Consider the following 24662-nt stretch of genomic DNA (forward strand, 5'->3'; position numbering starts at 1 on the left):
TGGGTTCAAAATGTCTTTGTAAAATGTTGCTCTATCCTCTTCCCCCAGATCTAGGTGACGCTGAAGCATATGGCGCTCATTTTTATCTAAACCTGTAGGAATTTCATCATTTTCCCACTGATCATGGAAAAACAACCAGTTTTGATACAAATCGCATTTCATATCCATGGCGCTAGACACCGGAATTTGACTGACACTGCAGGGTTGTCGTCCTCGCTCACTTGTTTGCGTTTATCCGATAGTGACTAGATTGTCCACATACCTTATCCCTTTTTCCTTAGTGCTTGGCTTTGGGTTCACACTTCTGACACCATGTTATGTGTATGTGAATAACTAGCGTCGGAGAGTTAAGTAAAATGCAAGCATAATCATTTACTCAGGTATTACATGTGACAGGTCACAACATCTGAATCAGACACTCATAATGCACCTGTTTATATATCCTAGATAGGTGCCCCATTAGGTTGGCATTACACCCATTATCTTAATCTTCTTGGTGAGGGTTCCCCAGGTAGGGTCACAGTCCTTCATCTCCACTTGTCTTTTGGGTGTCTTTCTCTTCCCATCAGGTGTCCCAGTTTAGGGCAATCATAGTGTTCATGTCTGGTGGTAGACATTAAAACATCCATAAATACAAAAAAATAACATTTGAAAATGAAAGCACACAGGGTAGTACACAAAGTACTTCATTTATTTACAGTTTTTAAAAAGTACACAAATGGGAGATAAAGGAATATTCTTAAAGCTGGTAGTTTAGTTAATTACACATAGGAGGGTGAGTCAGTGATTGACCAAACTGGCCATGAGTCAAACCAGAAATGACTAGTCAATAATGAGGTCAGCATTAAAACAGTCCTATAGAGCTGAACCATGGCAACAGTTCAGCTGTGCCCGCCCTTAAATCTCATCTTGCTGATTGAAATTATCCTCAGAGGTCGAATTGAATATCCCAAACTCTTGCTCCACTCTTTGCTGAGAACCAGTGGCGGAGAACATGGCGTGTTACTGCCCAGGCCTTGCCGACGCATGCTAGATCTTACAACGCATCAGCTAACCACATTATCGCAATCAGGTACCTGACGGCACATTCGATGTGGCATGCAATCACTGGTCGATGCATGCAACGTCTGAGCAGGGGAACACGACCATCAACTGGAACGTCCAAGGCCATAGCCCACCCAAGAGAAGTGTAAATCGGTTATTTTATCAGGGAATAGATGAAGTAATCACAGCGGTTTAGTCAACTGCTTCTAGCCACATCAGTGCAGGACCATTTTACTTCTCAAAACATGTAAAAATAACACCAGTGTTCACATGGAGCCAGTAAGTAATTGTGAGCCTTTGATATAAAAACTCCATTCACACTCAAAACAAATTATAGTTTAAAATGGCAGCCATTTAACACACACTTAAGTCTCTGGGTATCTGGTGTATTTGAGGAACTCCAACTAAAACAATCCTGCACTTCATCTTTGTGGACAGACAAGGCAAAAGCCTGGGAACAGACAATGATTGACAGCCCAAAACAGACCGATTATAGGACAGTGATGTCCCACTTTAGAGCAGCCCCAAGTGAGACCTACGGTCAGAAACCCAAATTCACCACAATAAGGAAACCAAAAAGGGAAAAGGCTGAAACATTTCACATCTTCATTAAAATACAATTTCACAGCCTAGAAACAATACAAATAACAGAATGAGAATGTAGATCTGTACAGTAGACCATGAGGCAGTCTGACTCAGTGTGAGAAGAGGAAACCTTAACAGGGGCCCCTCCATAACACATACAACTTGAGGGATGTTGATCATAGAACCCCATAAAGAAAACAGACTTCAATTGTGGTTTAGAGTTGAAACCCTCCACCTGACTCATACACCTCAGCTTGGTCAAAGGGATGTCCAGTGTTAAAACATGCAAATAGTATATATTACAAATGGCTTTAGAGTTACAGATCAGGGCTGTGAAAACAAAAGCCTGCTGGTGGTCAGAGAAAAGAGGTCTGTCAATAAGTACAAATGAAAAGCAGTCACCAAAACCAATCCATTTCAAATAGAGCCGCAATTATCGATTAGCTCTATTCATATCAGATTTATCGATTAGGGTTATTTAGTAATGTACTGTGGGAGTAGAAATTGGTGTCTATTGACAAAGTGCCATGGATGATAAGTAGTAACCATGGCGATAACAGTGGCGGTTGTTGTCGTTCCATTTGTCGTCTTAATTAAATCAGTTAGATCGCCATGGCAGCAAAGACCACGGCCTCTGCACAGACGTTGAAAATGTCTCCCAAAAAAAAGGTTGCAGATGTGGTCTGTAGTTCAGAGATTCTTTATCACAACGATTGTAAGTGTTTGGGAGAGAGTACAAGGAAATCAAGGGCGAGCGGGAAAGGAACAAGAGATCTAGTGGGAAAAAGAGAGGATCAACCAGAGAACACCAGGTCAGGAGAGGAAAGTGGTGGTCTTCCGATGGTTTCTGAAGTAGTTAGGCTGGCTGGCAGCTGATTGGTTGAGCCAGGCTTGGTGCAGTCCTCCGCTGTGCCAGGTGCATTGTGGGTATTGTCTCATCGAGGCGCTGCAGAGTGGAGGCCACCAGGGATCATACCAGGCACCATCTGAGAGAAAGAGAAACTTTTATACTTGCAGGCAGGGATCTCTACTCTAGCTTCTCTGCATGGAATCTCCATCTTATCATTCATTATACTTCTCTTCTGCACTTAAAATGTCCTTAAAAATACCAGACGTACAATATTCTTCATAAGGTTCAAGACATGCATGAAGGGTTGAAAATAGCTTCATCTTGTCATATTTCTCAGTAGCAGCAGCAGATATGCTGAGGGTGATAGATGAGGGTAGGCAGCGTTGGGCCACCTCATCACATGGCTTTAGTCTGGTGCGTCATTCACGTGCCAGAAAAATAAAACTCAATTCAGTATTCACCAGAGTTTACGCTTTCAGCCGTGGCGAACCTAAACTGTAGCTTGAGGAGAATCTCTGGAGATGTATGAAAAACCATGCAGCATTGAGCAGTGGTAAAAGTCAAGGGAGAGAGGGTTTGAAGGACACTAGAGAGTTAGGAGCAGAATAGGACCTAATGCAGTCACATGCTGGAGAACGTCAGACAGGCATCACCACAGTCCAACCACTGCAACAAGCCACTGAGCGGAGGATAGGACACAGGTCACAGAGCTAGGTGGGGTGACAGCCAGGAATAAGGGAAACACTAATTCCCCACGTGTATTTGTTATCACAAGGCTGGAATGCAGCACTCCAGTTCTCAAGGGCAGCAGTGTTTGATATGAAGACTCACACACTGATCAGTACGCTATGAAAGGGAGGAGTCTGGCCTGCTGAAGTCTAGCTCCTATTGTCATCAGCGATATTAGCTGCTAACATTGAAGCTACTTGTCTCCAGTGATCACATGGTCTCAACCCCCTTTCATAGTGTAACAGAGAGGAATGGAGAGCCTGCAGACAGACAGTGCTGCCCAATAGGACAGGAGACGTGCATCCCTGGTGCTTTAGGACACAGCGCCAGCCTGAGCGGGACTCACCTAGTGTGGCCATCGGGCCATCACACGAGGATGTGGCGAGCCTCTACTTGTCGTGATGATCGAAGGGAATGCTATTCTGGGGTTGGGGGGGAAGGAGGGAAAGAGAAGGCCGTAGGGCAAGTCAGACAAGTGGATCTGGGTCTGTAGTATGGCATGCTTACCGTCACACCAATGCCCTGGGAGTGGGAGATAAAAAACGTCCATGACCACCTGGTGGAAACGTCAAGACATGGGCAAGGAGAGTGGGGAGATGTTGACGCTGCCCAAGGAGAGTGGGGAGATGTTGACGCTGCCCAAGGAGAGTGGGGAGATGTTCAGGGTTTCCTCTCAATCCTGGTGTGGATTTCCTTCCCCCTCTTCTCCTTGTCTTGCTTTGGCAGGCTAACGCCAGGGCCCTTTACATAGCTAGCTGAAGTTCCTCCCTCCAATAAACAGCTTTATGTTCATTCATGTTTTAAAATATTATGTTGATGTGATCCTGGCCTTACTGATGCACTGCTAGACGTATAGCTACTCTTACTGACATTTGAAGACAGTCAGGAGACATTCCTGCTTCAAGTTTCGACTATAGACACCTTAATTAGTTATGTGTTGCATATTTCTCTGCAGGAGTGGGTCACGATGGGGCATGGTCATATGAGGTTAAGGGTCATCTGGTGAGGCCCGAGGGGGTGACGCTAGGGATGGGGCGAGCTTGTACCTGTGAGGTGGACATGCGGGAGGTGTCCTGGTATCCCGTCAGATCGGACGAGGAGACGTTAACGGGAGCTCCCCGGTGAAGCCGCATGCTCACTTTCCTCTCCCGCTCCATACCAGACACCGGTCGTGGAGACGTGTTGGCTAGAGAGGAGAAATAAATACTATGCTCCCTGACCATGACAAGACAATAGTCAAGCACATTGTTAAGTAATCCATACATCTAAGTCATCTAGGTGTGCGTCAGAAACACTAACCTGTGTGTGAGGGGGTTAAGATGTGCGTCAGAAACACTAACCTGTGTGTGAGGTGGGTGTGAGGGGTGTAGGCGGCGCCGTGTCCTGTGTTCCTCGGGGTCGTCCTGAGGCGGCAGGGAGTCCCCTGGCCCCGGGGTTCCTGCTGTGTCTCAGCCTATCCTCTCTGTCCCTCCGCTCCCGCTCCGCCTCCTCCGCTGCACGGTTGGCCCCCTTGGAATTAGGGGCAGTCAGAAGGATAGAAATGGAGACTAGATCAGAAAGCTGCCTCTGAGGTACCATTAGCTAATGGTTAAGAGGACTAATGTGTAATAAATCATGAATATGTTTCATCCTGGTTAATTAACAATTAAGAGGCAGTACTCACAAACTTGAGCATGTTCCAGTCAAAGACGTAGTCATAAGAGAAGCCCTGTCTGTGGAACAGGTTCCTGAACAGCTGTCTGAGGTACGAGTAGTCTGGCTTGTCGTCGAACCGCAGAGAACGACAAAAGTTCAGGTAGGTGGAGAACTCAGCTGTGAGGAGGAAGAAAAGTGTTACTTTTAATCAGAATACTTTCTCATGATCTTTTAATCAGAATACTTTCTCATCATCTTTTAATCAGAATACTTTCTCATCATCTTTTAATCAGAATACTTTCTCATCATCTTTTAATCAGAATACTTTCTCATCATCTTTTAATCAGAATACTTTCTCATCATCTTTTAATCAGAATACTTTCTCATCATCTTTTAATCAGAATACTTTCTCATCATCTTTTAATCAGAATACTTTCTCATCATCTTTTAATCAGAATACTTTCTCATCGGGAAGGGAAATTATGTCCCATGTTTACAGGGTCACAGCATGATCTCTTTGTAGAGAGGTGCAGAAAGGACAAGACAAATGGACAGAAACAGTCCAAGAGTATATTGTTACATGACAAGCACAGAAACCCTTAGTAAACTATAACCAGGATGGAGTAAATGTAAAAAATCACATTACTCACAGGGGTATCCCTTGCAGAGCACCTCGATGGGGGTGGACATTTTCTTCTCACTGATGCGTTCGTACTTCTGCCTCTTGGTGGCGGCCTTGAGGCCCTGCCAGGGCAGAGAGCCCAGGTTGAAGTACATCAGGACATAACCCAGAGACTCCAGGTCATCACGACGAGACTGTTCTGCAGAGGGAGAGGAGAAAGTCACACTGGCCATGTTCGAATACCTTCAAAAAGCATCCTTTCCAGATCTGACATGATCGAAGGAAAGTGCTCCACTATGAGGCTTGTGCTGAGGAATGTGCGCGCATGTGATCAACCTCTAGATGTGAGTGTATGTGTGCGACCTACCTATTCCCAGGTGGGTGTTGATGGAGGCATAGCGTGCGGTGCCGGTCAGGTTCTTGTTCTCGCGGTAGGGGATGTGCTGATGTGTGCGGGCGTCGCGGTACTTCTTGGCCAGGCCAAAGTCGATGATGTACACCAGGTTGCCCTTCTTGCCCAGGCCCATCAGGAAGTTGTCAGGCTTCACATCTCTGTGGATGAAGTTCTTAGAGTGGATGTACTCAATCCGGCTGATCTGGAGAAGAGAGGAGAGCAGGGGTGGCCACTACACCTCCTGGACAGCTTTACTTTGCGCTTCTAATTTGTTAGCAGATTTTATAGCACATAGTGGCCATAACTGTAGAATATACAGAGGACCCTAATAGCCAGCATAAGAGCTGAGGATTTAATGGTCAGTTGTGTCTCACCATCTGGTCAGCCAGCAGAAGGACAGTCTTGAGGCTGAACTTGCGGGAGCAGAAGTTGAACAGGTCCTCCAGACTGGGGCCTAGCAGCTCCATCACCATCACGTTGTAATCTCCCTCTGCTCCACACCACTTTATGGATGGGATGCCCACTGTAAGGAATGGAAGGGAGAGAGTGATTTATAAGGATGCCCACTGTAGGGAATGGAAGGGAGAGTGTGATTTGTAAGGATACCCAAAGGAAATCCCATTCTTTATCGGGTTTAACATGATTTCTTGTGTGATACCTATCCCACACAAGTGCTGTTTCTCTGTCTCTGTGATCTGATGACAGGTTCCACTGAGTCTCTATTCGCTCAGGCTGCTGGCTGGCATGACTGACTCATGTGGATGACTGCCTGCCTGCCTGCTTGATAATGTGGTTTTCACATCACTGGACATTGGGGGAAGGGGGAAAATAGGGTGAGAAGGAAGATGAAGGGTGTAGATAGAAGGGGGAGCCCATGTATAATGTTTCAGACCCATGTCTCACCTCCTCCCTGCATCATCTTGTAGATCTTACTCTCTATGTGGAGCTGTGGGTGTTTGGTCTTCACACATTCCAGTTTAATGGCGACCTCCTCTCCCACTGAGATGTCTGTGCCTGGGGGAGAAAGAGGAAATACTGTCAATACAAATGTATGTAGATGGATAAAGAGCCACCAGGTGTGTTATTGCTTTCAGTTCAGAGTATGATTTAGGCTTATAAAGGACTAGGGCCTGGACAGTTTTACCTGACCAGTAAGGGAGGGGACTGGCGATGTGGGCCTGGCGATGTGCTGACTGACAGGTGAAAAATCTGTCGACGTACCCTTGAGCAAGACACTTAACCAGAGCCATTATGGTTAAGAGTGTCTGCTAAATGACTCAAATGTAGACGGGGCATTGTTACGGATACAAGTATCCTGTGTGTGTATCCTGTGTGTGTGTGTTTCTTTTCTCTCCTTCTCCCCTCACAGGTGAAAATCATCACTCCCCAATCAGTCAACAATCAACCCATCAATCAGAAGACACACCTCCTCCTGTTTCCTACCCTATCACAGTTCCTTCCCCATGGTTTTAAAAACCCCATCATTTGTTTGCTCTAGAGCTCAATCTCTTTGTAAATGCCATGTTGGTAGATCTCTGTTCTTCACTCGCTCTCTGTGTATTAATTAACCTCTCTTTTGTTTGAGCATCTCCATAGCACTTTGTCATCACCTGTGAGTATTGTTTTGGTTATGGTGTTTGCTGGTGGGAAAAGGGGGAAACCAAGACAAGTCGCCCATGGGCATACACTACCCGTAGGTAAACTTTGTTAAACACACTAGTTAGAACTGGGCGGACCACCCACTGTATTTTTGGTTAGTTAGTTAGCTGTTGTTAAAGTAGGCTAGTCTAGCTTAGGGGTGTTTTTGCATATTTGTTTCTTTCCTTGGGTCCAGCTCAGCCCCTTTTCCTGCTCCCCCCATTACCGTGTGTTTATCAAATAAACCTTGAGTTTGACGGTAGATTTCAGTTGTCCTGGTTATTACGTTCACACTTTTACTTTGTCACAATTATAATTTGCATGAGTTATGTTATGCGTCTCATTACCACCCCCCCCCTAGACTGTCAGGCCAAAAGGGATTCGTAACAGGCATATACACCAAGTCCCATTCATATCATACCAGCCACAAAATAATGCAACTCAAACAGGTAAACAAACCAACTTTAACGTTTCCTCATGAGGAGTACTGCCAGCATGTGTGACCAGAATCCTACTTTAGTACTGGGCCTACTTCTCTATTCTGCTACTTTAGAACTGGGCCTACTTCTCTAATCTTCTACTTTAGAACTGGGCCTACTTCTCTTTAGGCAGCTTGCAAAAGCTACAAGTCTAAAAATGCATTGAAGATGTGCACATTTGCTGCTTGTGTGCTAGCAGTGGGAAATGGGAGCTTTATAAATCTGACATTTCATTTCAAAAGTAGGCTACAGTCCAGGTGTGGAACTCTAAGCGAGAGTCAGCTACACAACAGAGCCACCAGCCAGTGAATGACTCAGACCCTCTCCTGAAAAGCACTTAACACCTCCATGAACACACAATAACATGTTGGATGAGTCGTACATGTGGTTACATAAAGGGGGCTGCATTAATCTGAGAGAATTACAGCTGACTGGAGTGTCCCATTCCCCTCTGTGTGTGAGTAGGATGAATGCCCTCCCCCCAATCACCTAAAGAGTACACAGGAACACAGCTGACCTGGGATGGAGAATAATCCATTCCCTCGCTGAAATGACATTCTGTCTCTCCCATTACAATGGATAAGAACTAGGCACTTAGGACTGACACGTTTATTTTTTTTCCCCATGGCATAGCGGTTTAGCCTTCCAAAACATGGATGACTTCATGAGCATTGAGCAAATGCAGTGTTTTTTTTTTATCCACAAAATTGGCAGTCAAGTCTGCGTGCTCTAGCAATGAACAAATTGTACTTCACGTGGTAGTCAAACTATATGAACTCAACATAAGTATTTCAGTGTTAGAATGTTTCATGTGACCTAGGAGAGTGATATAGATGTATGGTCTGGTTATGCAATCCAGCTAGGGTGTCAAAAGCAAAACACGCACACCATATCCTAAGTGGTTCGGTGCAGGTGGGGTGGGCTGGGCTGGCCTTATCACTAAACGTCTCCTATTTCAGTCACGACTCATTAAAAACCTCCACTCAGTGGTGCAATTTCATTACACTTCATGTCTGTTGAGTTGGAACATTGAGTTTCATTGGACATGAGGTTTCTCATCTGCAACACAATTTATATATTGACCATAAGTTAAACTGCAGCCATGCAAGGAGAAAATAAATCTACTTTCCCAAAGGTCAGTGAGTGTCTCTGAACCTGAATATGCACAAACAGTGCATTTAATAGGACTGTGACAGTAATTGAATAACCCTGTAATTGACATTTATAGATGAAGATAAAATAGCCATCAAACTGTTTAATAGGCCTACACACATTTTGTATTAACTTTATTTACAATGTAGATCAACCTAATCTAATAGCAGAACTGCTTATAATTGTTAACACTCCCGCTAACTTTGTCTACATCTCCTCTTTCCAACTGTTGTTTGGTGCTCCAGCAGCGAGCGGGGTTGCAGAAGCCTAAAAAGAAAAGCTTGATGTGGACTTCTTTTTACACAATGCATATTTTCATTTCTTGCTAGTAAATAAAGCAGTCTGACTATTAATTATTCAACAGCAGTCGACAAGGTTGTTCTGGCTCCTACAATGTGTCAAATGGACAATCCTATCCAAACCAGCGTTGATGGGTCCTTTTGCAGGATGTGATTGTGAGTTTGATGATTCGCTTTATAGGCCTATGTCCATTCATAAAGGCTACTTTAGGAAACTATCTGGATCTTTAAGAAGAATTAGATGCTCAAGTCAAGATTTAATTACTGAAAAAAAGCCTATTTTCAGTAAAGGCCCTTTCTCAAGTCCAATATTTTGGTCCAAATAATTAGGAAGAAAACTAATACTAGCTAAGCTTTCCCTAATTGAATTGGCAAAATGATATGGCATAATAAGCCTATTCCTGTCTATACATGAATAAATCAAATAATTCAAAACAGGCTACTAAAACATACTTTGGCCACAGAGGATCATTAGCTTCCCCTTAAAAGAAAGATTACGTTGTGGATTGTATTGAATCGCATTGCCTACAGTCGGAAGGAAAGGAAACAATTGCGCGTGCGGCAAATAACAAATAGAAGATTGTTGAGCTGTGATGGTCAGTGAAAAGTACAGGTCAGGCATATCACAAAATTAAACTATTCAATCGTAGGAAAACAAAATGACCATTGCTGAAAAGACAATGAAAAAGACAAATCTGTATTTTAGTTATCAAAATTATTAATTGAGGGAACAGCAGCAGGCCTATAGCCTATCTTATTGGCACCAGTGGAGAGCATAGGCCAAATCCAAGGTGAGTGCGCACTGCGAAAGAAACGTATCTGATATAGCCTATAGGCCAGGCATCTACGCCATCCACACACGGCCATGCATTGAAATATATATTTTTGCGAACAGTGATTGAATTATATGATCCTAAATTATGACTATCAAATTACGAATAGAAGGCTCTTACATATGCCTGCAAATGCGATGATGCATGGAATGCTTGATTATAAAAAGGTGCATTTTTAATGGTGAAAATGAGCTTCCCCAAACTTGAAACTCACGCACCGCCTATGTATAGGCTGGTGGTTTTGCGGTTTGGTACTCGTGTTGTTGGCTGAGGAAAAGTACACGTGGACAGTTATTAACATCTTCAAAGTGCGAAGTAAGGATACACATCATTGCATCCTCAATTTGCATGTTCTGTGTAAAATTAATTACCATAATCTAAATGTGATTTGTCATTCTGAGCACCGTGGGTGGACGCCTTTACTAGGTTACGCACCCAATGCTTAGGGGTTCGGTAAATTTCTCAAATGTACAGTCGATTTAAATGCTTCCGGTTGAATGTCCGGCACTACATTTTCTTAACGGAAACCCTTATATGGGCACGTCTTGTTTATGATGCCTTTCACACCAATTGCAAAATATCGTCCTGCCACAATCCGTCAATTATTTATTCGGAACATGTTGGATTTTTTAAATTGATCTTTTTGCAAACAAATAAGCTGTTGACCAATATAAATTATCTGGGACACTGTCATCGGAACATGTTGGATTTTTTAAATTTATATTTTTGCAAACTAATAAGCTGTTGACCAACATAAATTATTATCTGGGACACTGTCACTGCCAGGCCGCGCACTGCCACAGAGGTCTGTGGGTTTGTTGTTTGAATTCACTAAATTTCTCTCTGCCTGTGTTTTACATTTGCAATGAGTAAGTGCAGCAAGGTATCAATTTAGCCAAAGTGATCACATCACACTAGAGCTAGGCTACACGTCGCTCTCGCCATTCAAATTTTCCTGACAGTTCATTGACAATGCTGTAGCCTATTTTATAGCCATTCAGCAAGCAATATGGTCAATCGATGCGTCTCTCCACCAATAAACCTATATTATATATATAAAATGCTGTTCATTGTTTATAGCAGGGGTCTCCAACAGGTCAAAGCCCACCTATGAGTAGTTCGCCAAACAATTCTGAAAGTATATGCAATTTTTCATGTTTATCTTAAACTTTCGCAAACAAATCTCACAAGTCAGACACCGCAATTCCCCAGCAACTGACATTATCCCACCCCTGGTTAGCGACTATTGGCTTAAAAAGCCAAACCTAACTATCTGCCAATTTCCATCAATTTTGCCCGTCTGTGTAGTGCGCGTTTGTGTATCACTGTGTGTAGCCAGTTGATGTGATAACCTGTGTGGGTTGAAGGAAAAAACAGAAACCGTCGCAATTAAAATGTTAAATGCAAAGTAGACTTACCTGGAAGAAGTAGATCATGAGTATGTATACCATTTGTATCTACACTGAACAAAAATATAAATGCGACATCCAACAATTTAAAAGATTTTACTGTGTTACCGTTCACATAAGGAAATTAGTCAATTTAAATAAATTAGGCCCTAATCTATGGATTTCACTTCACTGGGCAGGAGCGCATCCATGGGTGGGCCTGGGAGCCAGGCTCAGCCAAAGCCCCACAAAAGGGCTTTATTACAGAGAAATAACCCTCAGCACCCCCCACCCTCCTTTCAGACAATCCCGCAGTTGAGGAAGCCGGATGGGGAGGTCCTGGGCTGGCGTGGTTACATGTGGTCTGCGGTTGTGAGGCCGGTTGGATGTACTGACAAATTCTCTAAAACAACGGAGGCAGCATATGGTAGAGAAATTAACATTAAATTGTCTGGCAACAGCTCTGGTGGACATTCCTGCAGTCAGCATGCCAATTGCACACTCCCTTAACTTGAGACATCTGTGGCATTGTGTTGTGTGTTTTAGAGAGAGGAATTTTATTATACCCAGCACAAGGTGATCATGCTGTTTAATCAGCTTCCTGACATGCCACACCTGTCAGGTGGATGAATTATCTTGGCAAAGGAGAAATGCTCACTAACAGGGATGTAAACAAATTTGTGAACAACATTTGAGATAAGCTTTTTGTGCTCATGGAACATCATCTTTTATTTCAACTCATGAAACCAGCACTTTACACGTTAAGCTTCTAGCAGCAGCAGCCGTACAGAAACATTTCTAGACCGGCACATTCCTCACTCACTAGACGCACAATTAAAAAGGGCCAGAGGCGCAATTAAAGGGGAATTACACTCAAATCAATTTAGTTTTATTCCAGACGCCCCCCCCCCCCCCCCCCCCAAAAGGTTTTCTGATGTGATTTAAACATTGACTCAGAACATCCAATGTTGTTGTTTTGCTAAGAACTGTAATTGCGAGAGAAAAACAAAAATCTAAAACCAGGAAAAATGAAACAGAAAACAATGTGAAAATATCAGAATTTGAGGGGGCCAAAAATCTGATTTTATAGCCCCCCCCCCTGCCCCTTAGAGTTGTTTATTAACCATGATTTTACCAGGTATTTTGACAGTGCACTACTTCTTCCAGGGAGGCGTTGCAGGAGAAAAGAGAATGTTCCTATTTGAAAGCTAGAAAAAAGAGAGAAAAAGAGAACCATGTGACATGTTTTATTTTTTTAAAGTAGCTCTCATGCTAGAAAAGGTTGGAGATCCCTGGCTTACAGGCTACTCGTTCAAGAGCTAGAGAGGAAGAGGCCAGTGCCAGCGGAGATGCGTGAATTGTGCAAGAAGGGAACAGTGAAGACAGAGATGCGTAAGTTAGAAGTTAATATATTAATGCACCATTCGTATAACCTATATATTATACGCCTGCTAAAGTGAAGCTAAACGAGCATGTGCTATAGGCAACCCTAAAAGACAAAAATCCACCAGTTTACCCTTATCAATAAGTGGTTGCACAGATTTAGATAAAGCCCTCAAATTAAAAGTGTCAACATAACCACCCATTGCTTCACAAAAATGTATTAACAGCTGATCACGAGGCTATGGACAGGCTGATCACGAGGCTATGGACAAGCTGATCATGAGGCTATGGACAGGCTGTGTGCACATTTATTAGCAAGTGCATCGGTGATGTTGTACCCACGGTGACTATTAAAACCTTCCCTAACCAGAAACCGTGGATTGATGGCAGCATTTGCGCAAAACTGAAAGCGCGGACCACTGCTTTTAATCATGGCAAGGCGACCGGAAAACACGACCAAATACAAACAGTGTAGCTATTCCCTCCGCAAGGCAATCCAACAAGCTAAGCGTCAGTTTAAAGTAGAGTCACAATTCAACGGCTCAAACATGAGACGTATGTGGCAGGGTCTACAGTCAATCACGGATTACAAAAAGAAAACCAGCCCCGTCGCAGACGTCTTGCTCCCAGACAAATTACACAACTTCTTTGCTCGTTTTGAGAACAATACAGTACCACTGACAAGGCCCGTTTCCAAAACCTGTGGGCTCTCCTTCACCGTGGCCAACGTGAGTAAAACATTTAAACGGGTTAACCCTCGCAAGACTGCCGGCCCAGACAGCATCCCTAGCTGCGCAGACTAGCTGGCTGGTGTGTTTAAGGACATATTTAATCAATCCCTATCCCAGTCTGCTGCGCCCACATGCTTAAGAGGGCCACCATTGTTGTGGTTCCAAGAAAGCTAAGGTAACTGAGCTAAATGACTATCACCCCGTAGCACTCACTACTGTCATCTTGAAGTGCTTTGAGAGACTAGTCAAGGATCACCTCCACGCTACCTGATACCCTAGACCCACTCCAATTTGCTTACCACCCCAATAGGTCCACAGACGACGCAATCACACTGCCCTAACCCATCTGGATTAGAGGTCGACCGATTATGATTTTTCAACGCCGATACCAATTATTGGAGGACCAAAAAAGCCGATACCGATTAATCAGCATTTATTTATTTATTTATTTGTAATAATGACAATTACAACAATACTGAATGAACACTTATTTTAACTTAATATAAGACATCAATAAAATCAATTTAGCCTCAAATAAATAATGAAACATGTTCAATTTGGTTTAAATAATGCAAAAACAAAGTGTTGGAGAAGAAAGTAATATGTGCCATGTAAAAATGTGTGCCATGTAGAATATGTGCCATGTAAAAACAAACGTTTAAGTTCCTTGCTCAGAACATGAGAACATATGAAAGTTGGTGGTTCCTTTTAACATGCGACTTCAATATTCCAAGGTAAGAGGTTTTAGGTTGCAGTTAATATAGTATTTATAGGACTATTTCTCTCTATACCATTTGTATTTCATATACCTTGGACTATTCAATGTTTTTATAGGCACGATAGTATTGCCAGTGTAACAGTATAGCTGCCATCCCTCTCCTCGCTCCTCCCTGGGCTCGAACCAGGAACACATCGACAACAGCCACACTCGAAGCAGCGTTACCCATCGCACCACCAACGTTACCCATCGCAGCCCTTGCAGCGCAAGGGGAATAACTACTCCAAATCTAAAAGCGGATGACTTTTGAAACGGTATTAGCACACACCCAGCTAATTAGCTAGCCATTTCACATTGGTGACACCAGCCATTAGGCTGATAGGCTTGAAGTCATAAACAGCGCTGTGCTTATGAAGAGCTGCTGGCAAAACGCACGAAAGTGCTGTTTGCATGAATGATTACGGGCCTGCTGCTGCTTAGTCAGACTGCTCTATCAAATCAGACTTAATTATAACATAATAACACACAGAAATACGAGCCTTTGGTCATTAATATGGTCAAATCCGGAAACTATCATTTCGAAAAACAAAACGTTTATTATTTCAGTGAAATACGGAACCGTTCGGTATTTTATCTAACGGGTGGCATCCCTAAGTCTAAATATTCTTGTTACATTGCACAACCTTCAATGTTATGTCATAATTACGTAAAATTCTGGCAAATTAGTTCGCAATGAGCCAGGCAGCCCAAACTGTTGCATATTCCCTGACTCTGCGTGCAATGAACGCAAGAGAAAGAAACACGATTTCACCTGGTTAATATTGCCTGCTAAACTGGATTAGTAGTTATAACTAGTGATTATGATTGATTGTTTTTTTCTAAGATAAGTTTAATGCTAGCTAGCAATTTACCTTGGCTTCTAAGGCATTCGCGTAACAGGCAGGCTCCTCGTGGAGTGCAATGGTTAGAGCGTTGGACGAGTAACTGTACAGTGGCATAACTGTAAGGCTCTCCAGAGGGTAGTGAGGTCTGCACAACGCATCACCGGGGGAAACTACCAGCCCTCCAGGACACCAACATCACCCGATGTCACAGGAAGGCCAAAAAGATCCTCAAGGACAACAACCACCCGAGCCATCACCCCGCTATCATCCAGAAGGCGAGGTCAGTACAGGTGCATCAAAGCTGGGACGAGAGACTGAAAAACAGCTTCTATCTCAAGGCCATCAGCCTGTTAAACAGCCATCACTAACATTGAGTGGCTGCTGCCAACATACAGACTCAAATCTCTAGCCACTTTAATAATTGGATATAATACATGTATCACTAGTCACTTTAAACAATGCCACTTTATATAATGATTACATACCCTACATTACTCATCTCATATGTATATACTGTACTCTATACCATCTACTGCATCTTACCTATGCCGCACAGCTATCGCTCATTCATATATTTATATGTACATATTCATCCCTTTACACTTGTGTGGATAAGTTAGTTGTGAAATTGTTAGATATTACTGCACTGTCAGAACTAGAAGCACAAGCATTTCGCTACACAAAACATTAACATCTGCTAACCTTTTGGACTTACATGGAGTTTAGACCTATTTGTTTAGAAAAGGGGCAGGGTGGAGAGCTGGGGTGTTTTGACTCGTGACAGGCTACCACAGGCAGGGCAGTAGTGGGGGTTATAATCTGATCTGACTTTCTCATATGTTACACACTGACGGTTTGTGAAACAATGACATGGCTGTTAGAAGCTTCACTGATGTCATCCACATAAACAATAAGCTCTTTCTGCCTGTATACACTAACTACAGTAGTGCCAAGAAGCTGTAGAATCATGTCCAACTCTGTGGCTGTTCCTGCTTCAACTCAACCACAGGAGTTCCTACAGACAACTGAACACACCTACAATGAGGCCAGAACATACACCAAATTCAAACACTGGATTGGGTCCAGTAAAACCTATTCAGCATTCAACATGGGGAGGAATATTAGGACTACCCAAAGAAAAAAAACATGACTTCACTCCAGGAAGCATATCAGCATTATAACAAAACCATTACAGTTATGGCATGACAAGATTCAAATTGACTCATGCAAAACGCAGTAACTGTTCATCGTACCTTATGACAAAGGTCTGTGAGCTCAACCCTGGGGGTGATAACATATCAGAATGTAATTTCAGATACCAGCTGACTGGAAAAACCACAGGGCCACATACACACTAAAAACAACTAGATGTCAACACAACTCTTAAAGGGATACTTCAGTATTTTGGCATTGAATCATTTTATCTACTTCCCTAGAGCCAGATTAACTCGTGGATACCATTTATGTCTCTGTGTGCAGTTTGAAGGAATTTGCCAATTAGCGTTAGTGCAATTGCTAACTAGCGTCAGCTCAATGACTGGAAGTCTATGGCAACTGCTAGCATGTTTGTAGATTCCATAGACTTCCAATCATTGGCTGGTAAACTACCTATAACTTCCGTCATACGGACACAGAGAAATGGTATCCACGAACTAATCTGGATGTATGGAAGCAGATAAAGGGCTTCATTGCCCATCGTATACTGAGTGCAACTGCTTGGGAAGGACATTTGGCTAGCTCTACTGCAGCTAGCTAACTGCCCTCCAGCCCTTGAAATTAACTGACAGATGGGATGACTACTGGCAAACTCTGTTGGGCTTGGTGACTTGTTCGGTCGGTTTGTGAAGTGAACTAGCTAACTTATACATTTTCAAAAAGCCTCTCATTCGTGATCCAAGCTAAGGCTAGGTAACTATCTGGATGGTGGCCAACGTAGCAAGCGAACGTTATTGGCTTGCCAAGGGGACAATAGGTGCTGGGAATTGACAGTTTGTTTTGGTCATGCTACCCAATAACATATTTGCAAATTCCCATCAGCTGGCCAGCTAACGTAGCTAGCTAGCTGGTTTGGATTAATGTTAGCAATGTAGCGAGCTAGGTTAGCATGTTAGAGACGCTGTATATGATAGCTAGCTAACGTTAGCTAGTTTAAAATGTTCGATTGACGTTAGCCAACCTACTGTAACGATGTGTAATAATGACATTTTCGTTAGCTAGCTACTCACCCAAATAGATATCTCCAAAAGATCCACTTCCAATTTTCCTGCCCAGCCTGTATCGGTTTCCCACTCTCAATTCCATGGTTCAACGTTATTCTTACGAAGCAACCTTCAGAATGTGTTGTTTTGAGAAAGAAAAAAAAGTCAACCTTGGTGTTGTTGCTCTTTTTGGTTACCAATCCACCCCAAATATCACCTTACTTTGCTGGAATACAAACCCCTTTATTCAGACGCCCCCCCTCCCCATGAATCCCAGAAGATCAAGTTCCTTCTGTAACAATCCAGTTGTCCCCATCCCTTTTATATCTATATTTTCTTCAGAACACCACGATATTGGTATTGCCTGAAAGCTTAGAATGTGTAGATTATGTTCTAGCTGTTTTTGATATCATCCTTCCCAAAATCAAGAACGATGGAGACGGATTTTGATGGAAGCCTTCTAAAAACGAAAAATAAAAATAGCCTCTTCTCCACTGTAGGAATTTCTTCCACTGTGGACTGGCTGGCTGGCTGGCTGGCATTCGCTTGTGACATCATTTCTCCTAGCAACCCTGCGCAGGTCACATTTAAAGAGGGCGCATTGGTCTTTGGAAATGATTAAAGTGTTACTTTGTATGTAGAAAGACTGATACGCTGAATAAAAAAATCGAACTAACACTAAATACGTACTATTTCATGTTTATAAACAGGACTTCTGCATCAATATGGGCATAACATACAACCTGTCAACAATGATGGTGAAACTATGAAAAAAGTACTGAGTCCGGTCACACAGCCACTCGAGGGGACAGTTATATCGGTATTGTCTTTGTCTGTATCGCCTTGTTGCACCTAGATGGCAGGATCTAGGGAAATGTACAGACTTGAAATATAATGTAATTTTCTGTTTCCTCGTGTCATGTTCTAAGAGTTAAGGACAAAACATATTATAGAATGTATAGCTAGAATGCTAGGCAATCACACTCATCTAAAAACGAAGTGATGTACAAACAACCTGAGGCACAGTAGGTCACCACCCCATACAGAGTAGGTTGAAGTTGACATATGTCCCAAATGGCACCCTATTCCCTATATTGTGCACTACACTTGACCAGAAACCTATGGGCCCTGGTCAAAAGTAGTGCACTAGGGAATAGGGTGCCATTTCCTTAGACACTGATCTAAGGTGTCACAGTATGTGGTTTCCCCTAATTAGGTTAGGATTTTGGGGGTTCTTAAATCTACCCCTAATGCCATGATGTCACAGTGGCTAAGGTATATACTGTGACCTGAATTATTTGAGGCCAAATCAGCAGAGAGGACAACAACAGAAAGCAAAAAGACAGGCAAGCAAGGACATATGAATATATGTACGAACACACACGCATGCACACACACGATAAACAAACAGATAGAGATAGACAAGTTACATCAGGGATAAATCCTGTCCTGCACTCTCAGTAATCCTGTGACACAGCCACTCGTCTGGGGCTGAATAGACCAAAATACCCTAAATATACAGGATTATTTAGTATGGGAGCAGGAAAAAGGCCAAATGAATCCATGAACCTTGCATGGCCTAGTTGTTTAGTCTTGGATACTGTGCAGGGGGAGTCATTATTTTGAGATTCAGAATTTTAACAATATCCATTCTTTTTTCTACTCAGAATAAGATATTCAAACTGCAGAAAAAACTGTTGATGATGGATGCATGCCTTAGAGAAAACACATATTTCTTGTTGTGGACGGAGCATGATAGAGATAGAAGTAGGTTGATAAAGCTCTCTCTCTCCCAGCGTCTAACTTTTCCTTGGTGCATATTATTTGAAGGGAGACATCTAGGATAGACACAAATCACTGGGCCATGGGTCAGGAGAAGGAAATGACTACTGGCTCCTACTGGCTCTGTCAACTGCTCATATAGGGACAGCTCATATACTGTTTTCTTCAAAATGGAAACATTCAGTCATTCATAAATTGCCATTACTCATGTTTGCCCATTTTCCTATTTTAATAGTATTTGTTTTCATTTCTAGACTTAAGTTCAAGATGCCTCAGCAAGTCAGGCCATTGAGGTCAAGACATGCTAAGAGATGGTTGTGTGTGTCTGTGTCTCAGGCACAGGAAAACCCCCTAAAAACTCTAATAGGTCTCATTGTACATATATTGCATACAGAACAACTGAGCAAAAATATAATTCTCACAATGTAAACTGTCAATTGTATTTCAAACCATTCTAAGAATGTCAAAAACATACATTGCAAATTGCGGAAATAGGATTCAGTGTCAATAGGACTTTCTATGGCTCAGGAACAGACAGACAAGCTTTCTCACTCATGACAGAGCTCCAAACCCTGGAGGCCACGCCCACTAATCTGAAGAGCGTTTGTGATTTTTGTGATTGGTCGCATATGGACCAATCCCTGAAATTGTTAGGGGCACTATTTATGTGGTTTGGCCCCTCAGACGGCAGCTCTTGATGTTTGGATTATGCAATTTGGACTGCACGTGTTTCACAATACACGGAGCAGGAGGGACGAGAAAGAACAGAGATCAAAAAGTATTGTGTACTTGTATAATGAAGTTCAGCAGAGAAACATACAGGAAAGATTTGATCATGACTTTGTTATTACAATGTTTCTAGGTATTTTGCTTATTCTGATTTAATGTTCAATAAAATGATTTATTTCTGTAATAAAATTATTTATTTGTGTAGCCTAAATATTTTAATTGGACAGCAATGCTAATTGTTTTTCTTTCTTTGATAAATGTCAACAAACTAGGTATTTTGCTTATTCTGATTTAATGTTCAATAAAATGATTTATTTCTGTAATAAAATTATTTATTTGTGTAGCCTAAATATTTTAATTGGACAGCAAATCTAATTGTTTTTCTTTCTTTGATAAATGTCAACAAACAAAAGCTAATAGCCTACAAAGTCACTCATGATTGTGTTGGCGTCTTTATGTGGAAACTACAGGAGGTTGAATTGGGGACGGGCTTGTGGTAATGGCTGCAGCAGAAGTAGTGGAGTGATATGTGTTTGATGCCATTCCATTAACCCCGTTCCAGCCATTATTATGAAACGTCCTCCCCTCAGCCGCCTCCACTAGTGGAAATACATTCCCATTGACCCAAGACAACGGTACTATAAAACCCCTTACAATTAGCTAGTGCATGCACAAGTACACACACGACTGCTGCATGTTAGAACCCAGCCTGCTGGTAAGCCTGCTGCCTGCCTGCCAATGTGAGGTAAACTAATCCAATCATAGCAGGTACATTCAGCACTTCCACTCTTATGAAAACAATATGCTGACATGTAATCTATACCTATGACAGCTGAATGACTCTAGGACATAGGCCCATATTCATGTCTAGACACCTGTTATGGATCACACCAGTACTGTTGAATAACTTGTTTACCTTTCAAAATAAAACTTCTCAAAAACACTTTGTAGAGTGTGTCCTGTCTACCGAGTTCACTTTGTAGCTATGCAGTTAAGTGGTGTGCTCATGTTGTGACTGTACAGATGGATTGTTCATGGCATGGTTTCCCAACCCCCCCATATACTAAAATAAACTAATGTTAAAAATAAAATAAAAAGTAACACAAAATTACATAACAATAACGAGGCTATATACAGGGGCTACCGGTACCGAGTCAATGTGAGGGGGTACAGGTTAGTCAAGGTCATTTGTACATGTAGGTAGGAGTAAAATGACTATGCATAGATACAGTGGATTCAAAAAGTATTCAGACCCCTTGACTTTAAAAAAATGTTGTTACATTACAGCCTTGTTCTAAAATGTTATATATATATTTTTAAATACTCATCAACCTACACACAATATCCCATAATGACAAAGTGAAAACAGGTGTTCAGAATTTTTAGAAAATTAATCAAATCTATAAAACAGAAATCCCTTATTTACATAAGTATTCAGGCCCTTTGCTATGAGATTCAAAATTGAGCTCCTGTTTCTACTGCTCATCCTTGAGATGTTCCTACAACTTGATTGGAGTCAACCTGTGCTAAATTCAATTGATTGGACATGATTTAGAAAGGCACACACCTGTCCCACAGTTGACAGTGCATGTCAGAGCAAAAACCAGGCCGTGAGGTCGAAGGAATTGTCCATAGAGCTCTGAGACAGGATTGTGTCGAGGCACAGATCTGGGGAAGGGTACCCAAACATTTCTTCAGCATTGAAGGTCCCCAAGAACACAGTGGCCTCCATCATTCTTAAATGGAAGAAGTTTGGAACAACCAAGAATCTTCCTAGAGCTGGCCGCCCGGGCCAAACTGAATAATAGGGGGAGAAAGGCCTTTGTCAGGGAGGTGACCAAGAACCTGATAGTCACTCTGACAGAGCTCTATAGTTCCTCTGTTGAGATGGGAGAACCTTCCAGAAGGACAACCATCTCTGCAGCACTTCACCAATCAGGCCTTTCTGAGAGAGTGGCCAGGCGGAAGCCATTCCTCAGTAAAAGGCACATGACAGCCTGCTTGGAGTTTACCAAAAGGCATCAATAGACTCTCAGACCATGAGAAACAAGATTCTCTGGTCTGATGAAACCAAGATTAAACTATTTGGCCTGAATGCCAAGCATCACATCTGGAGGAAACCTGGAACCATCTCTACGGTGAAGCATGGTGGTGGTATTATCATGCTGTGGAGATGTTTCTCAGTGGCAGGGACTGGGAGACAAGTCAGGATCGAGGCAAAGATGAACAGAGCAAAGTACAGAGAGATCCATGATGAAAACCTGCTCCAGAGCGCTCAGGACCTCAGACTGGGGCGAAGAGGACAATGACCCTAAGCACACAGCCAAGACAATGCAGGAGTGGCTTCGGTACAAGTCTCTGAATGTCCTTGCGTGGCCCAGCCAGAGCCCGGACCTGAACCCGATCGAACATCTCTGGAGAGACCTGAATATATCTGTGCAGCGTAGCTCCCCATCTAACCTGACAGAGCTTGAGAGGATCTGCAGAGGAGAATGGGAGAAAGTCCCCAAATACAGATGTGCCAAGCTTATAGCATCATACCCAATTAACATGTTTTTCCTTTGTGATTATGGGGTATTGTGTGTAGATTGATGAGGGAAAAAAACAATTTCATCAATTTTAGAATAAGGCTGTAACATAACAAAATGTGGAAAAAGTCAAGGGGTCTGAAAACTTTCCGAAGGCACTGTATATTTAAACTCCCAGTAATCTATTTATTTAACGTTTCGGCATCACTGTCTTCTTCAGGGTAATGTCATGAATGCTTGAACCAGGTTATGTAGACAAAGTGGAATTAGTGCAACCAATGACAATAGTGAGGGGTGTGTCATAATTATTAAGTAAATTAGAATGAATTGAGTGAAACTGTTAAAAGACAATAGTTTACAGCATATAGAATATATTAGGCTATTGTTATCATACATTGTACATAATATTAGCATCAACATTCATTATTGTTTAATTACATTTGACATATATATTTAATTGTTTCCAATTGAATTACATTTTTGTTGCATATAATCTTTTAGTTCAACCATAATGAATAATAAGCATCATCAACAGGGAGAACAGCTGATGAGCTGTAGAAAGAATATATTTATTTATAAAACGTGTTCATAAAGAAGAGAGAAGAAACAACTATTATGCAGTGTGTCCACAAGGCTTTTGTAATTATTTGTATGTAGAAAAACTCTTTAGTATCACAATCGTGCCAAATCATCTGTAGAACCGGAATGTGTACAGGGCGATAGTAGCGGTTAGTGGTGGCCACTGGACGGTCACTCGCAGGACCACTTGAGCAGGGAAACGAGGAGCAGAGAAAACAGTCACAGTCTGTGTCTGAAATGGCACCCTATTCCTTATATAGTGCACTACGTTTGTCCAGGGCCAGGTCAAAAGTAGTGCACTATATAGAACTTGGGCGCCATTTAAGACAAAGTCACAAACAGAAGAGTAAAAGTCATAGACAGAAGATCTTTGGGGTCTGTGATGGTGAGGTCTTAGGGCATCATCCACCTTACTTACTAGTGATCAGCACGAGGAAAAACTAGGTCTCTGGGTTCAATGTACAGCCAGTGTGGAAGTCACAGGTCAGAGGTCACAGGCCAGAGGACAAAAGGGGGCTCAAGGCCCCACTGGGCTGTGGGTCAATCAGGAGCATGAAGGTGGAGATTGGAGGTCCAGCTTTCTCCAGTCCAGTCCATCTAGTCCAGTCAACATTCTCAGGGTCAGCTGGTCAGGGTAGTGCTGGTATTGGGTCCTGTGTAAGAAAACCCTGGGTCATGATCATTAGGCACCAAACTGAAGAAAACAGGAAGGGACTACCTGGACTCATTTTTGTTTTCCATTGCAAAAATGTCCATTCTATGCCCTAATGAACATAACCCAGGAGAAGTAGATGCCTTTAGGCCCTCAGTGCCTGCGGGTGCGCTGACTTCCGGTGCCCGTGCTGTAGAGCATGGGCTGGCGCAGCTGAGACACACGCTTCAGGTTGCTCAGGTGGACTGGGGAGGACTCTGTGATGGGGCCTGTAAAAAGCATGAGTCAAAATCTGTATACAGAGCCCTGTTTAAGAACTGTGTGTTGATATATTTAATTAGCTACACTGTGAGGAGATATTCAAGGGCAATGAATCCAATTTGTCCTGATGGTAGTGCAGTGGACGCCATAAGGCTTGAACCACACCATGGTTGCATGCAGTAATATTATTTTTAATGGTGGTTGTGGGTAATGGAGGTGTGGGTAAAAGGAGGCTGACCTGTTTGGTGGTTGTTGTGTGGCAGCCGGACTTTGGTGAGAGAAGGGACCCCCCTGTGCTGGGGACGTAAAAGGGGGGCCTGGGGCTGCCCGTTGATGTGGAGGTGGGGGTCTGACGTGCTGCCCAACGGGCGTATACGCTGGGCTGCCGTTGTCTTAGACTGATACAGCTGAGCAGGAGGAGGGCAGGGGTAGTGTGTTAAGGCTGATATCGTGTAGGCTATGTACTGGAGCCGCTTCATTATGTCTATGTAATTGTCAAATCGATCAATCGATCAATCACAGCTGCTGATGACTCTACTAACATAAAGTCCTGAATCATTAGATACTAC

The 24662-nt window shown here is 42.7% G+C and overlaps 2 protein-coding genes across 8 annotated transcripts in view; both read right to left on the bottom strand.

Annotated features, from left to right (window-relative positions):
• Nucleotides 1–453: 453 nt before the first annotated feature.
• LOC139382049 (casein kinase I) lies at nucleotides 454–18125 on the bottom strand. Of its 7 annotated transcripts, XM_071126008.1 has the most exons (11): nucleotides 17802–18078; nucleotides 17590–17692; nucleotides 6763–6873; nucleotides 6234–6382; nucleotides 5833–6061; nucleotides 5494–5664; nucleotides 4872–5020; nucleotides 4549–4717; nucleotides 4255–4394; nucleotides 3555–3630; nucleotides 671–2615 (listed from the first exon to the last, which is right to left on the bottom strand). In XM_071126008.1, exons 2-10 carry the CDS (start codon nucleotides 17663–17665, stop codon nucleotides 3598–3600), a joined length of 1227 nt encoding a protein of 408 aa, XP_070982109.1. In that variant the 5' UTR covers nucleotides 17666–17692; nucleotides 17802–18078; the 3' UTR covers nucleotides 671–2615; nucleotides 3555–3597. The 7 variants fall into 7 exon arrangements, with proteins under 7 accessions (XP_070982110.1, XP_070982109.1, XP_070982107.1 ...); XM_071126006.1 differs by lacking the exon at nucleotides 3555–3630 and having other exon boundaries at nucleotides 17802–18125; XM_071126007.1 differs by having other exon boundaries at nucleotides 17590–18099.
• A 5058-nt stretch (nucleotides 18126–23183) lies between these two features.
• The window catches only part of LOC139381609 (kinesin-like protein KIF19), a 76904-nt gene continuing 75425 nt past the window's right edge, over nucleotides 23184–24662 (bottom strand). The window contains exons 18-19 of the mRNA XM_071125262.1: nucleotides 24332–24500; nucleotides 23184–24101 (exon numbers count right to left, since the gene is read on the bottom strand). Of these exons, the coding sequence (XP_070981363.1) occupies nucleotides 23986–24101; nucleotides 24332–24500 (285 nt within the window). The 3' untranslated portion in view covers nucleotides 23184–23985. The remainder of the gene's footprint in view (nucleotides 24102–24331; nucleotides 24501–24662) is intronic.

This window comes from Oncorhynchus clarkii, chromosome 23, assembly GCF_045791955.1.
Source record: "Oncorhynchus clarkii lewisi isolate Uvic-CL-2024 chromosome 23, UVic_Ocla_1.0, whole genome shotgun sequence".
NCBI classification, from domain to species: Eukaryota; Metazoa; Chordata; class Actinopteri; order Salmoniformes; family Salmonidae; genus Oncorhynchus; species Oncorhynchus clarkii.